At 37.8% G+C, this 14,952-nt stretch overlaps 1 protein-coding gene across 1 annotated transcript in view; it reads left to right on the top strand.

Moving 5' to 3' along the window:
* pitpnab (phosphatidylinositol transfer protein, alpha b) overlaps positions 1-8,160 on the top strand; it is a 29,165-nt gene extending 21,005 nt beyond the window's left edge. The window contains exons 8-11 of the mRNA XM_017488303.3: positions 758-835; positions 922-1,032; positions 2,706-2,828; positions 7,770-8,160. Coding sequence (XP_017343792.1) covers positions 758-835; positions 922-1,032; positions 2,706-2,828; positions 7,770-7,817 — 360 coding nt within the window. The 3' untranslated portion in view covers positions 7,818-8,160. The remainder of the gene's footprint in view (positions 1-757; positions 836-921; positions 1,033-2,705; positions 2,829-7,769) is intronic.
* Positions 8,161-14,952: the final 6,792 nt, after the last annotated feature.

Here is a 14,952-nt window from a genome sequence, read left to right as displayed (position 1 = left end):
AGAATAAGCTGCACTGCTATCTCTTTTAAACACTACACATAGGCCAAACATTTCAAAACATTTAGTTGTTCCCTAGCCTTTCTGAATTAAATTGATTGTGGAGAAAAAATTAAAATACTTTAAATCCATTAGCCTCATTTGTCTTTACCAAAGCAGGAACTTCAAAGGACATTCTGGCATTTAGTATGAGCTAGATCATCTCATCATCTCATCATGAGAATGTACTGCAATTTTATCAGATTAAGTTCTGTCTAAATTATCTTTAGTTTAATGTGTTTTTTGCTTCTTAGAAAACCTTATTAATCTATTTTTTGCAACCACTATTTTGATTTCGAGAAAATCCTTATAAAACACTATAATATACCAACTACATACAGTATGTACTGTGCTTTTTGTGTACCTAAATAGCTGGTGAGTTTAACTGTTTGACTATGTTTTAAACAGTTTTGACTTAAATATGTAATGATTTCAATGGACAACATTGCTCTGATTAGGTCTTAATCCTAGTCCAGGTGATCCCACACACCTTTCCTTCAAAAGGTCTGAAGGAAGTCTTCAAAAGAAAATTGCTTCCGGAAATCAGAAACCTGTACATGACAGGACTCATGGCACAGAAATCACCAGACAGATGAAGTACCTGGCTCAAGTGTTCAGTGCATTCAGATATCCCCACTGAGTCATTTTTCAGCTGAATAAGTAAAATCGGAGAAGTGGAAATGTGATTTTGAGGAATAACGTGTAATGCTGCCCTCTGCAGGACTACAAACCAGATGAAGATCCGGCCAAGTTTAAATCTGCCAAGACGGCCCGAGGACCCCTTGGGCCTGACTGGAAGGTACACAGTATACTACTTTAATATCTGTTCTTTTATTCTGACATTTTTTTTTTTTAAATACATTGTGTGTCTATGTGTGGTTGCAGAAAGAACTGCCTAAAAAGACAGACTGTCCGCACATGTGTGCCTACAAACTGGTAACAGTGAAGTTCAAGTGGTGGGGACTGCAAAACAAAGTGGAGAACTTCATTCAGAAGGTGAGTTCTCGTGCATTTAACTCTGAGGCAATGTCTGTTTATGCCTCAGATGATCCTTCGCGAAGCCTGCATCCTTTCAAGCTCTACATCAACAATGGGGTCTTCAAAGAGCAGATGAATTAACACATGAAATTCTAAGTAATTTTTGAAGCAATTCCTCCAATATTTCAGAAAACATAATATCAACAGAATAAAAAATTATGTAAGTAGTCTGTAGGTAAAACCTACAGATCCCCTGTCAAAATGTCAGGGATTTCCTCCCCAATTTGGTCACTTGACTATTCCCGCCCACCAGGTGGCTCGCCCATATCATACGGCAACTATCAACCAGGGAGGTTAACACATGGTTCCTTTGAGACATGTGAAGTCATCCAACTACATTTTTACAAACTGTTGCTCATGCTGTGTTTCAGGGCAGTATAAAATAAGAAAGCGCTATCCTCCTTCTTATGCATACATGAGCTCACAGATGGCCAGGACTGGCTAGTGTCTTTGTGATTGACACGGGAGAGAGAGTAATGCCATCCCTCCCATGCAGAGAGCACAGTATATTGGTTCTTTAAAGCACCAATATTGGTTCTTTAAATATCAAGCCATGAGGATTCAGACTTGTCATCTCCACTTTTCTGCTGTGGGTTTTGAGCAAACTTTTCCTTGTAGTACATGTGTTTTATATATATAGCACTGTTATATAACACATTTACAATTACATTTGTATACATTTATTCATTTAGCAGACACTTTTATCCAAAGCGATATGCCAAGAGAGAAGATTAAAAACAGCAAGATTTTTAATTGAGTGCTAGAGGAGCAAAGTGCACAGAGTAAAGGTGTAAGTGCAGATTTTTTTTGGTGTAAGTGCAGATTATTATTTTGAGTGGGGACAAGTTAGTTAAGTGTAGTTGAAGATAGTAACAGATTGTGCTGTCCGGATTGAAGTTGGAAGTTTATTCCACCACTGAGGGACAGTCACTTTGTAGGTTCTGGAAAGGGACCTCACGTCCCACTGAGTAGGCACTACCAGGTGTCAGTTGTTAACTGATTGCAGGTTGTGGAAGGGAACATAAACCTCAAGGAGGGTGTTGAGGTATGGGGGTGCCGTTCTAGACAAGGTCTTGTACGTGAATGTCAAGGCCTTGAATTTGATGCGAGTGGCTACAGGAAGCCAGTGGAGGGAGACAAAGAGGGGTGTGATGTGGGTCCTTTTGGGCTGGTTGAAAACAAGGTTTGCTGCTGCATTCTAAATGATCTGAAGCGGTTTGATGGAGCTGGCTGGTAGGTATGGGAGTACTGCATTTTAGTAATCCAGTTTTGAGATTACCAGAGACTGGACTAGAAGCTATGTGGCCTGATCAGTGTCATAGGGTCTAATTTTCTTGCCGTTATACTGAACGAACCTACAAGACTGTGTAGTTGTTGAAATATGGTCTGTAAAGTTCAGATGGTCGTTGAAAGTCACATGAAGGTTTCTGGTTGTCCTGGTTGCCTAGAGTGTTGTTGAGCCTAGCTGTACAGTGAGGTTGTGTTTGATTGAGGGTCAGGCAGGGATGATGAGAAGGTCCATTTTTGCCAAGGTGATCTTAAAGGTGGCGTTTCTTCATCCATTCTGAGATGTCATTTATCAAGATGTATGAATAATAATAATAATTCTACTTCTTTCCCTCTGCCAACAGCAAGAGAAACGCTTGTTCACTAATTTCCACCGGCAACTATTCTGCTGGATTGACAACTGGATTGAACTGAACATGGATGACATTCGCAGGATGGAGGAGGAGACTAGGAGGGAGCTGGATGAGGTGAGCGACAGAGATATATAGAGAGAGAATGTGTGTGAGGGAGAGAAATACAGCACACATCAGACCATTGCTCTGCCATCTGTTTATATCTATTGCATTATAATACTGATTTTTCTTCTTCATTATGTGCATTCTTAATATGTAATGAGCATTTTATTTGTTTTGTTTTTTAACATGTTCAAATATTTTTTATAATATTTCTTATATTTCTTCATATCAATTATTGAGTGAAGCTGATAATGAGGCACAGAGTGTGAGGACAAAAGAGTGTGAGCAGCCAAGCAGAGCAGGACACAGCTAAACTAGTCAGATGTTCTCCTCACATTTTAGTAGCTGTCAATAAAATGTCTCTGTAGCACCACTGGATCTGTAAATATAAATTTATTCATTTATCTTCAGTAACTGCTTTATCCTGGTCAAGTCATGGTGTATCCCATTAACATTGCAGGTTATGTACACACATTCACACATTTATTCACACTTAAGGGTAATTTAGGCTAGCCCATTCACCTACAGACATGTTTTTTGAGAGGTGGGAGGAAACTGTAGAACCTGGAGGAAACCTACATGGACACAGGAACAACATGCAAGACTACACACTGACAGTAACCCTAGCTCAGGATTGAAACAGGGACTCTGGAACTACTTGCTACATCAGCATGCTGCCCCATCACTATATATAGTTACTTAAATGTAAAACTATTTTTCCACATAATTCTGCTGCATATTTTCAAATACACCCTGCTCATATAACTTCAGGGTACACCTGAATGTTGACAACAGAAAAGGCCAGGTTTGTCATTGTGGTTTATCGTTCTATTACTCAGAACCCTTAAAGCCTTAGTTTACTTAATGCAAAGATGATGTTCTTGTGGTTTCAGCAAATAATATGACATAATTGCAGAGAAGACGAACAACAGAGGTCATGTGGAGGCTTTGCTCAGTGTGTCGTGCACATGGCAGCTGTGTGAAATCTGCAAATGACCATGCGACATGACAAAGCATGTGATTGGATCATTCATATGTGACAGCCAAAATGAAACTGCAGAGATTATGTGAGCTTTTAAACTTGAGAAGTTGGTTTCAGCTTCTCACAACCTTCACAAAATTAATTTCTCTGAAAGTATACTGTTTGCTCAGTGGTTTTATGAGTCACCTTTATTTATTTATTACATTTAAATGCAATCAAATGAATTGTATTTGATGGCTTTCCAACAAATAATTTTTTTTTTAATGTTTGCAAAAATGTATCGTGAGAATATTGTATACTTCACATAAAACATGACTTAGTCTACTTCTCTTCAAGTGTACTTAAAACGGGTAGTATGGGGTAGGGGTTGCATGGCTGATAATTTTTACTAGTCTGCCAGCAATTTAAAAAAGTAGTTAACTAATCTTTTCCTTAAAACAAAGCTTTAAAGCAAAATCGGTTTCATCTGTATTTTTAGGCTGTTTTATGTGTTCAACAAAAAATGTGTCAAACCACACTGTACAGATGTGGCTTTTGAAAACGCACCTCAAATGAAAAAGGATCCTGCAATTTCATGCGGGATCACGTGTTATCACGCACATGCTGCAGGCGCAGGAAAGACAAGACTAGTAGGGGGCAGTCATGTTTCATTTGACCAAACCGGTCTTGCTAGTAGATACAGTAGTTCTGCCAGGACATATGCTGTATACAGCATATATTCTTTTACCAACCAAACGGTGCTGTTTCTTGTACTGAAGCCCATGATCTGCTTGTGCTTAGCCCGCAAATCTGAGAACCTCTCTCAGAACCATTTGCAACAAGCAGCAGAGCACATTAAACATTGTTGAGCCTGAAAAAAATGGAATGTGTGGTCGGTTAGATTTAAGAAAAAAATACATATGGTTTACATAAAAATATTACGTTTCTCATCGAAACTTATGCTAAACCTTATTTAAACAAGCCTCTAATTACAAGATTGAAGTATACATAGTAGTAAGTCAGCAACCAGGGTTTGAGCCTCAGCTCAGTTGAGAGTTCATTTAATGAGCACTTTTTTTCAGTGTAGAAAGTTGATTCGTGTGTGCATGTGTAAATATGAATGTACTTCCTCAAAGTATCATTGTATGAATTCCATTTTCTCCTTTCTTGCCAATGGAAACCTTTCTTCTTTTCTTAGATTTAAAGTTTCACTATTGAAAAAAACTGGTTTAAAGTGAACACACAAGTCCACACACTGAAAAAAGCTCACTGAATTTACTGAATTTGGATGAGTATATATTGGTTCCATATGATTGAATTGAGTTACATTAACATAATTTGTTTCTGTACATTAAACATGATTTGATCATATATTTTCAATGTCCTGAATAAAATTAAACTTCACACGAGCTGAGGATTGAACCTCGATTGCCCCATGTTAATTTAAATACTATAGTTATGGCACCTGTACTGTGTGAATCGATCAAAATGAAGCCAAATATTGAAACATTTTATGTATTAATTTAAACAAGTGGCAACATTGATCAAATGTGGTGTTACAGAAAGAGCATATTCACAACATGATTTACAGGTCCTGACTATCACGGATAGTAGTGTATTGGTGTCATTTTGTGCAGACTTTGTCATAGGGTAGTTCCGTCTCGGACCAATACAGGGCACCCATGTTCCCTGTGTAGAATTTCTTCCTCTGTTGTCTCCTTCCATTTTCTGTGTAACCATACTCATGTGTTTCTTATTTCCCTGATTGGTTAGTGCTCTATTGAACTTCCCTGTGTTTCTTCTTTAGTTGTTGGAGCATTGTTTCATGTCAGGTTATGTTTGTTATGCTTGTGTTATTTGTTTTTGATTATTTAGCATTTTTCTTAGTGTTTATTTTCAAGTTTATTAAGTTCTGATAGTCCTGGTTCCTAGTGTGTCTACTCCTCATGTTTGTCCCTAAAGATTGTATTCTTGAGCCTGTTCCCCATGTTAACCCGATAAAGTTCTGCACGTATATCCGTTTCCATGGACTCTCCCTCGTGACAGATGCAGGTTGTAATAGTGCGTTTAGGTTGTGAATGAATCTGATTAATCTCTTATAGGATGCGTTTAGGTGAGTTAATTAACCTGCTAGTAAAGTGCCTTAGTTTACTGGTTTTCATTCAAACAGGTCACCCCTGCTGATGTCTATATCACTACTTTAGACCACCACGTCTTTATCTCCACCACTTTTCAATACAAAGTGATGCCCATGTATTGCCTGAACAAATACATTTCTGATCATTTTTGAATAAAATTAAGTTTTTATTAAATATTATTAGCAAACAGTATGCAGTAATTATTATCAGAATGATTTTAATCCAATGATTTTAGCAGTAGTTGTAGTATGTTTGTTCTGTGGATTTAAAATGCTGATTGAAGTCAGTTGTCTGTTTTGGGGAAGTTGGATGTGAGGTGGGGAAAAAAGTTCATCAAATGAACATTCTCAACTGAGCTGAGGCTTGAACTCTTCTGCACTGTTCTAGCACACACTGTTTTAGCCACATGAATTTAAATACTATAATTATTATACCTGTACTACGTGATTCGATCATGCTTACTTTGTATTGTTGAATCTTGTAATTAGAAAATTGTTTAAATTAGGTTTAGCACAAATTTTGATGAGAAATGTATTGTTTTTATGTGAAACATACATATTTTTTTTTCTTAAATCTAACCGACCACACATTCCATTTTTTTTTTTTTTACCATATTATTTGTTCAGCTACAGTATGTTGTACCATGAGCCACCTGGTGGTTATTGTGTGAAGCACAACAAATGAATTTAAATTCTGAGAACCTTAGGGTGTGGCATGATCACACAAGACTAATCTTGAAACCATGTGAAAAAATGCATACTCTTAAAGGCCACATCTGTAAATGAGAGCGATACATAGGCTACAAATTACACATTTCTAGCTCCACTGCTTTTTTCAGGCTACACTGTGAATAACAAAATAATCTGCTGTAATACATGTGCCAATTTAAAATCTGTTTCATGTTACACAATTTAATTACACATTTTTAAAATTAACTCGTATGGATGAGAAACAGAAATAGCTGATTCTAAACTGAGACTGCACAATGCAGATGTTCCTTATAGCTTAGTGATGAGTTGAGGATACGGTGTCTGCAGGAGCATCTGGAAGGTTTTTCCACCACATTCAACTCTGCATCTGATTTAACCTGAAATAAGATGCTGCTCTGACTGGGATTAGATAGTAATGTGCAACCTGTGGCTCCAAAAGTGCTCTTTCACACAGCATTGGACACAATGAAATTCTCACTGCAACAGTGCAACGATTTGATTTACATTTTATTTAGCTTTAAGGGAGACCAAAAAATAACTGTTGGAGGAATTCCTTCAGTAGTGGACAAGTGTTTGATTAAAAAAACAGCCTTGTGCACACCTCTACACTTCATGCAAAGTGATATCAAATTGTTAACGGTCCATTAAAGCAAAAGGAAATTTAAAAAAATACTTTTTCCAGAGTGATTGTTAAATTGGTTTTATCTAGTCTGAAATCTTTTCAGACTAACAATTTAACATTTAACCTTTTTTCCACCACCCCCAACTAGTTACCATCTCCCCATAACTGTGATTAGTGAATGTTTTAGTTGACTAGTTTATGCAACGCCTAGCAAGTATGCTTTATACTAAGTGTACTTCTCTACAAGTAAACATTTTTTTTTTCAGTAAACTTGGGTAAACCTTAAGTGTATACTTGAATTTACTGTTTGACAATTTCTCTTGTTTTGGAAAGGGAAATTTTCTGTCTGCATGCTTGTCAATAACGTTGCAAGCATATTGGGAACACTATAAGAAGATTTCGAGTGAAAACCCCCCAGCTAGCTTTAACAGTTCAATTACTTATTGATGGAGTTACTAGTATTAAAAAGAGGAATAACCAACTTTGTCTTTATTTCTGTCTCTCTGTTGTCCCCTTTCTCAGATGAGAGTGAAGGACCCCGTAAAAGGGATGGTGGCTCTTGAAGATTGAATCTTCTGTATATAGACGGAGTGTGCTACAATTTTTATTGGTGTGTAACAGAGGTGCCGGCTGCATTGCCGTATTGTGAAATTATAGGCTTCCCATGTCGTCACTTGTTAGGAAAAATTCCCTCGAAATATACATTATAAATGACTTAATTCTACTTAATGAGTGGCCTCATGTTACACAGTTGTGAGTTTGAAAATTTCTCATCCTTCATCTTTCTCCTCGTACTTCTTGATAAGTAATGTAATCTAAGTTACAATCTCTCTCACTCTCTCTCTAGCACTCATTTATATAAATATTAGACATCAGCTTCATCAAATTGGAAGAATTCATAAATGAAAATAACCAGGCTGATAATAGAGTATAAGAAATAGACACACAAAAAAGATGAATAGCACTTATATATAACAAAACAATCATTTCCCATGCACCATCACAAAACTGACACACCACAGAGAGACACAATAAGCTAATTAATATGTCAATATCAGATGGTGGTTCTGTATATATTCCCTACATATTGGGAGGTGAGCTATTTTCAGAGCTGTATAAACAGTTTTTCCAGTAATTACTCTTAGTAATTAATCTTAGATGTGTTTTGCGGACCAAGCCGACTCTCCTCAGTGCTCTGTTTTGAACTTCTCGTGATGTCCTTATTGTTATTTTAAAATCTTATAATATTAATTACATCTTCCACTGAAGCGAGAGCTCATTTGAAAAGTGGGCCTCCAGAATGACAGGTGCTCATTTGTGTATTCAGAGGTCAAGGCAGGGTGCCAGCCTACTATATTAAATATATTATTATTCATCATAAGGCAGAGAAAGTCAATAAAATAAGAACACTGCAGTGATTGCTCTGTGCCTTCTTGAGCTTCATACAAGTTTACCAGCACATCCTTTGTCTCACAGAGCAAGTGTTGATCAGTACATTGTGCTTCTCTATGGATCATGTAGGATGTTTCACAACCTTTTTTCGTCCTCTGTAAACAGAATTTGTGCTTAAACATTGTCCTTTTCCTCTATTTCTGTCATTAAGTGCTCAATTTCCTTGTCATTTCCTGTTTGCATGTGGGAAAGGGCAAAAGAGAGTTACAGAAATAAGGAAAGTACATGTCTGTGTGTGCATGCAAATTTATGCTAGAGTGTACATGGCTCAAGCATCCAGTCTCCAGCCATTTTTTGTTGAGATGACTTCACAGATCAACAAAGCATGCCAGATTTTAATAGTGCACAGGTAAAATATCTGTTTATGTGTATTTTTTTTTCATTTATGCATTTTCATTGATGTATACTAATTTCCTCTGAAACGTAGACTCTACTTGAAAGATAACAAAGGTTTGTTGTGCTTATTTGAAGTCTTTGGCCCATTCTCACACTTCTAACTGATAAAAGGAAACTTTTATCCAGATTTTAGCAATAATGTTCACATTTCCATCTCATCTCACAGCTTTTTTCAAAACTAAAACTTGACTCAGTGTCTTTTAGTGATTAATTCATACTGTTCCCAAAATGTTGCTAAGTGTCAGCACTCGACTGGATTCAGGAAACAAGGATTAATTTGAGTATGGTTGTCTGACTGTATTTTCTATGTATAACACAGTGTGTGTGTGTGTGTGTGTGTGTGTGTGTGTGTGTGTGTGTGTGTGTGTGTGTGTGTGTATCTGAAGTTATGTTATCAGTGTTTGAGGGATGTTTAAAATATGGATGGGCTGAGGGTTGCACTCTCATCCATGTAACTGAGTTACACATTCAACACTGTACTATCCCATTAGCAATACTCCACAACTGCATCGGCCCTCAGAACCCTATCATGGAGCTGTTTGGATGTATGTATTGAATTGTACATAGTATATATATATATATATATATATATATATATATATATATATATATATATATATATATATATATATATAGTTCAGACTGTCCTGCCAACCCATCAGCACTCGTCTTACACTTACACTATACTGTGTTTGCAGGATCGTGTACTTTAAGGGAAAACCCTAATGCTGCTGTTACTCCATCAAGGCCAATCTGAATTGCAGTAACACACTGATTTGCTTTTTGCACTACTTAGTGCAGTTTGGTTCTGTTCTTTCAGGATGAACAGCTGGAATGAGAATCGATTCTGAACTATTCGGTTCTGCTCTTTAAATCATAAAATGTAATAAATTGTTAACATAATGGCTTTTCAGTGTCCTCAGACACCACCTCTTTGGCAGGATAGTGTCGAAAAATATATTTTTGTTCCCTATTGTCGTCGTACCTGCAGTATGTCTTTAGTCTCCGAGCTCTGCTGCTGCCTATTATAATAGGTGAGGTCCTTCCCAGATGTCACCACCACTTTTTACTGGGCTCAGAGCAGTTTTGCCATTTCTTCATTATACTAAAATAGAGCAAAACTGGACCAGTACAGGGAAGCTTCTATCCAGAACATTTTAATAAAAATGAGAGTCTGAATAAGAGGTGACTTAAAAGCAGAATATCAAATGACCTGATTCCTCACCTGTACAGGAAGCAGATAATTGTGCAAAGAGACTCTCATATAGCTATGTTATTATTAAAGTTCTCGTTTTGTCATCAGGTTTACAAATCGGTTATTTCAGAATTAGAAATGATTCATTTTTAAATGTTTTTGTTTAATGTTGCTCCCTTGCTTGTTATCTGTTTTTAGTTAATTTTACTGTGAATTTGTGCCTTTTGTCATTTTATCTTCTGAACTACATGGAGATGTGAATAAAATAAATATGGAAAAAAATGTGGTGTTCTTGAATTTTTATGGTTTATGAATTTCAACACAAATCTAGTTCCATTTTGGACTTTATTGGAAGTTGCAAAGATGCAAAACAGGCCCAAACCACAATACCACCTCCACCATGTTTCACAGATGGGATAAGGTACTTATGCTGGAATTTAGCATTTTCCTTTCTCCAAACTTAGCACTTCTCATTTAAACCAAAAAGTTCTATTTTGGTCTCATCTATTCACAAAACATTTTTTTCCATTAGCCTTCTGGCTTGTCCACGTTATTTTCTGCAAACTGCACATGGACAGCAATGTTCTTTTTGGAGAGCAGTGACTTTCTCCTTACAACCCTGCCATGCACACTATTGTTGTTCAGTGTTATCCTGATGGTGAACATTAACCAATGTGAGAGAGGCCTTTAGTTGCTTAGAAATTATCCCGGGTTCCTTTGTGACTTCATGGACTATTACACGTCTTGCTCTTTGAGTGATCTTTGTTGGTTGACCATTTCTGGGGAGGGTAACAATGGTCTTGAAATTTCTTCATTTGTATGCTATCTGTCTGAGTGTGGATTGGTGGAATCAAACTAAATCAAACTATTTAGAGATTTTCTTGTAACCTTTTCCAGCCTGATGAGCATCAATAACTCTTTTCCTGAGGTCCTCAGAAATCTCTTTTATTTGTGCCATAATACACTTCCATAAATATGTCTTGTGAAGACCAGACTTTGATAGTTCCCTGTTCTGTAAATAAAACAAGGTGCTCACTCACACCTGATTGTCATCACACTGATGTCATCACCTACAAATGAACTGCAATCCTAGAGGTTCACATACTTTTGCCACTGACAGATATATAATATTAGATAATTTTCCTCAGTAAATAAATGACCAAGTATAATATTTTTTGTCTTATTTGTTTAACTGGTTCTCTGTCTACTTTTAGGATGTGTTAAAATCTGATCTGTTTTAGGTCATCTTTATGCAGGTATATAGAAAATTCTAAAAGTTTCACAAACTGTCACATCACTCTGGTCAAAAAGGGTGCTAATGCTACCAAACAACTGGGGTATAACTGCAATCTCCAATCACATTCTTTTTAGCATACATACAACAAAGTGACCACAGCTGCATCCCCCCTAGACATGGCTGATCAAATAGGGTCCATCGTGTCTTCATGAATTCTTTGGTATAATCGCCTTAGCATTTGTCCAACTCACTGGTTCTGAATGGTGAATTGAATTATTATTGAGTTATTTTTTATTTTTATCATAGAAAAGGTAACTGACAAGGTTTTATTTTGTCTTACAACAGATCACTGCTGTACAGATTTTTGGTATTTTTCCCCCCCATTTTAGTACTCTGACAATTCTCAAGCTACCAACCAGGGAAGGTGAAAGTTAACACATGATTCCTCTGAGACACCTGAGACCAGCCACCACATCTTTTCAAACTGCTGTTTATCCTGTATCACAGGGTGATAGGCATCACACACTCAGAGAAAAGCACTATCTGCCCTCTTCTGCATACATGAGCAGACACCTCTGATTGACTAGTGTCCCTGTGATTGACAGGGGAGAGAGAATTTATCACAATCACTTCTGAAATTCTTCAAAAATGTTTTTGAGTTCACGTCACTACCCAAAGGTAGTGAATTGTCAAAAGAAATACATGACATATGCCTGAGTAGTAAATACAGTCCCCTTTGAAACACCAAAGTACTGGAATAGCAAGGCCTATTCTATTGTTTTCACCATACATTATAGACATTTGGGTTTGAGATTAAAAGATGAATATGAGACAAAAGATCAGAATTTCAACTTTCATTTCCTCATATTTACATCTCGATTTATTAAACAACTGAAAGCATGGCACCTTTGGTTGCAGACCATCCGATTTTTAGGTGAGCAATATTATAAGAACAGATAAAGTAAATTAAGAAAAGTGCATCAAGTCAGTGACCCACTGATATCACCAAACTATTGCATATTTATTTTGTGTTGCTTTTCCAGGCTTGTATAACAGTTTATTTCAGTTGTTATTTGTTTTGGGGGGTTTCTCCCTTCAGTCTCCTCTTCAGGAGGTGAAATGCTGCTCAATTGGGTTAAGGTCTGGTGATTGACTTGGCCAATCTAAAACCTTCCACTTTCCCCCTGATGAGGTACTTTGTAGTGTTGGCGGTGCTTTCTGGGTCATTGTCTGCATGATGAAGTTCCTTCCAATTAGATTGGATGCATTTCTATGTAAATTTGAAGACAGATTGTTTCTGTAGACTTCTATAGACTAAAATCATGAGTTACATCATCAACAAAGATTAGTGAGCCCATTAAAGAAGCAGTCATGCAAGCCAAAGTCATGATACTAGCTCCACCATGCTTGACTGTTAAGCTTCTATGTTTTTGATAATGAGCAGATCCATTCTTTCTTCATACATTGGCTTTTCCATCACTTTGGTAGAGGTTAATATTGGTTCCAGAAGCTTTGTGACTCATCTCTATACTTCTTTGTGAATTCCAATCTGGCTTTCTGATTCTTACTGCTCAAGAGGGGTTTGCATCTTGTGGTACAGCCTCTATATGTTGACTAAGTCTTAGTCTTGGGCAGTTAGAACAGTTAAAACTCAATTTGGAAGCAAAGGAGAGGGAGATTCCTAAAAGTAAAAAAGAAGCACAGTTTTTAGTAGACTGGAAGGCATTTATTGAATGTCAGAGTGAGGTACATAAAAGAGAGAAAAAATGTCAGGCAGGGCCCTCATCTGTTTCTCAGTGTGCTAAGTTACAGAAAGCTGATCCTGACCTGGACTCTGCCCCTCCATGGTGAACACAACCAGCAGCAGAAGTGCATCCCTCAGCACCATCATCAGATTCACATTTCTATCTAGACCTCACTGCGCTGGAAGCTCCACTTTACTCAGAAAGTGCAATGCAGGACTTCTCACCACTAGGCACAAAATCAGGACTCAACCTCAGGAGGACAAAACAACTGTCTGAAGCACATGTCCACACCTCCCCAAACAAACAGGGATCTGTACATAAGGTAATAACAGCCCCTATGGTGGAGGTGGCAGGGCCTGATGTGGCAATGCTCATCCACCGGCCCTGGGCAATGGCAGACTGGACCCAGGATGGCAATGCAGCCTACACAGGAGCGATTGCAGCTCTCCAACAATGACTAATTGAAGCCTTTCCTGTGCGAATGGACATGAAAAAAATAGCAATGTGCAAGCAGCAAGATTCAGAGACTGTGTCCCAGTATCTATCTCGTCTCACTGAAGTCCATGATGCAAATTCAGGATTGGAAAGGCCAGTAGCACTGGCAGATGGACAAGCAGCCAAAGTCACGGCATGGGAAGCACATCTCAGAAACAGCTTCATGAATGGTATGAAATCAGAGATCGCTGCTCTCGTAAAACATTACCGCATCACCTGGGACACTGGAAATCTGACTCAGGTAGAACGATATGCAATCCACGCGGAGAAGCTCCTACAAGATGCAAAGGAAAGAAAGATGAAGAAGAGAGGAAGAGACCTTCACACAGCCTCTCTCACCGTGATGCAAGCCATCAACACACAAGCACAGCAAATGGAAGGCAGAGGAAGAGGCCCAGGGTGGAGAGAAAAACCAAAAGGACGTGGACGTGGAAGGCCAGGTGGCAACCCCCATAGATACAACTTTGCATGTTTTATCTGCGGAAAAGTTGGACATTTGCAAGAGACTGTCCAGAGCAGAACCAAGAGGAGGCCAACTGAGGGGAAGAGGAAAGGAAGGGTGAGGCACCTGGGAACAGAAGAAGTGACATCAGACACCCAAACTGTGAGTTAGCTCATAAAGAGCAGGCATATACACATACATGTACACCCAACACTGGTCAGACTAATAATTCCCAAATGCCTATACCAGTTATAGCCCTTAACCTTTTTAAATACAATACCTATATTGTATTTAAATACAATACATAAATACAATTTATAAATACAATACATTTTATATACAATATATTTTATATACAATAAATACAATTTAAATCTCCCTCTCTACACTTACCATGCATAGCTCTTGTAATTAATGGGCAGAGTGTCACATTTTTGGTGGACTCGGGGGCAACATATTCAGTACTAAAGCACAGCGAACTAAAAGAATCCCCAAAAATGAGTACACAGTCACTGCCCTCCATGGGCGGGACATTCAGTAATAGAACGTTTTTCTGAACTGTTGGTCTGTGAATGTGAAAATGGTAAAAGTGTAACCCATCAATTCCTAATCCCATCCTCATGCCCAGTTAACTTGCTCGGCAGAGACTTGTGTAATTAAGTAAATTAAGAAAACAAATAAATTTGATTTCCTCACCCCAGGGCCTGACAGTGACCGATAAATCATTGATGGGAATTGAATCT

Source organism: Ictalurus punctatus, chromosome 16, assembly GCF_001660625.3.
Source record: "Ictalurus punctatus breed USDA103 chromosome 16, Coco_2.0, whole genome shotgun sequence".
NCBI classification, from domain to species: Eukaryota; Metazoa; Chordata; class Actinopteri; order Siluriformes; family Ictaluridae; genus Ictalurus; species Ictalurus punctatus.
The sequence above is the reverse complement of the archived record's forward strand: the minus strand, read 5'-3'. Positions and strand labels throughout refer to the sequence as shown.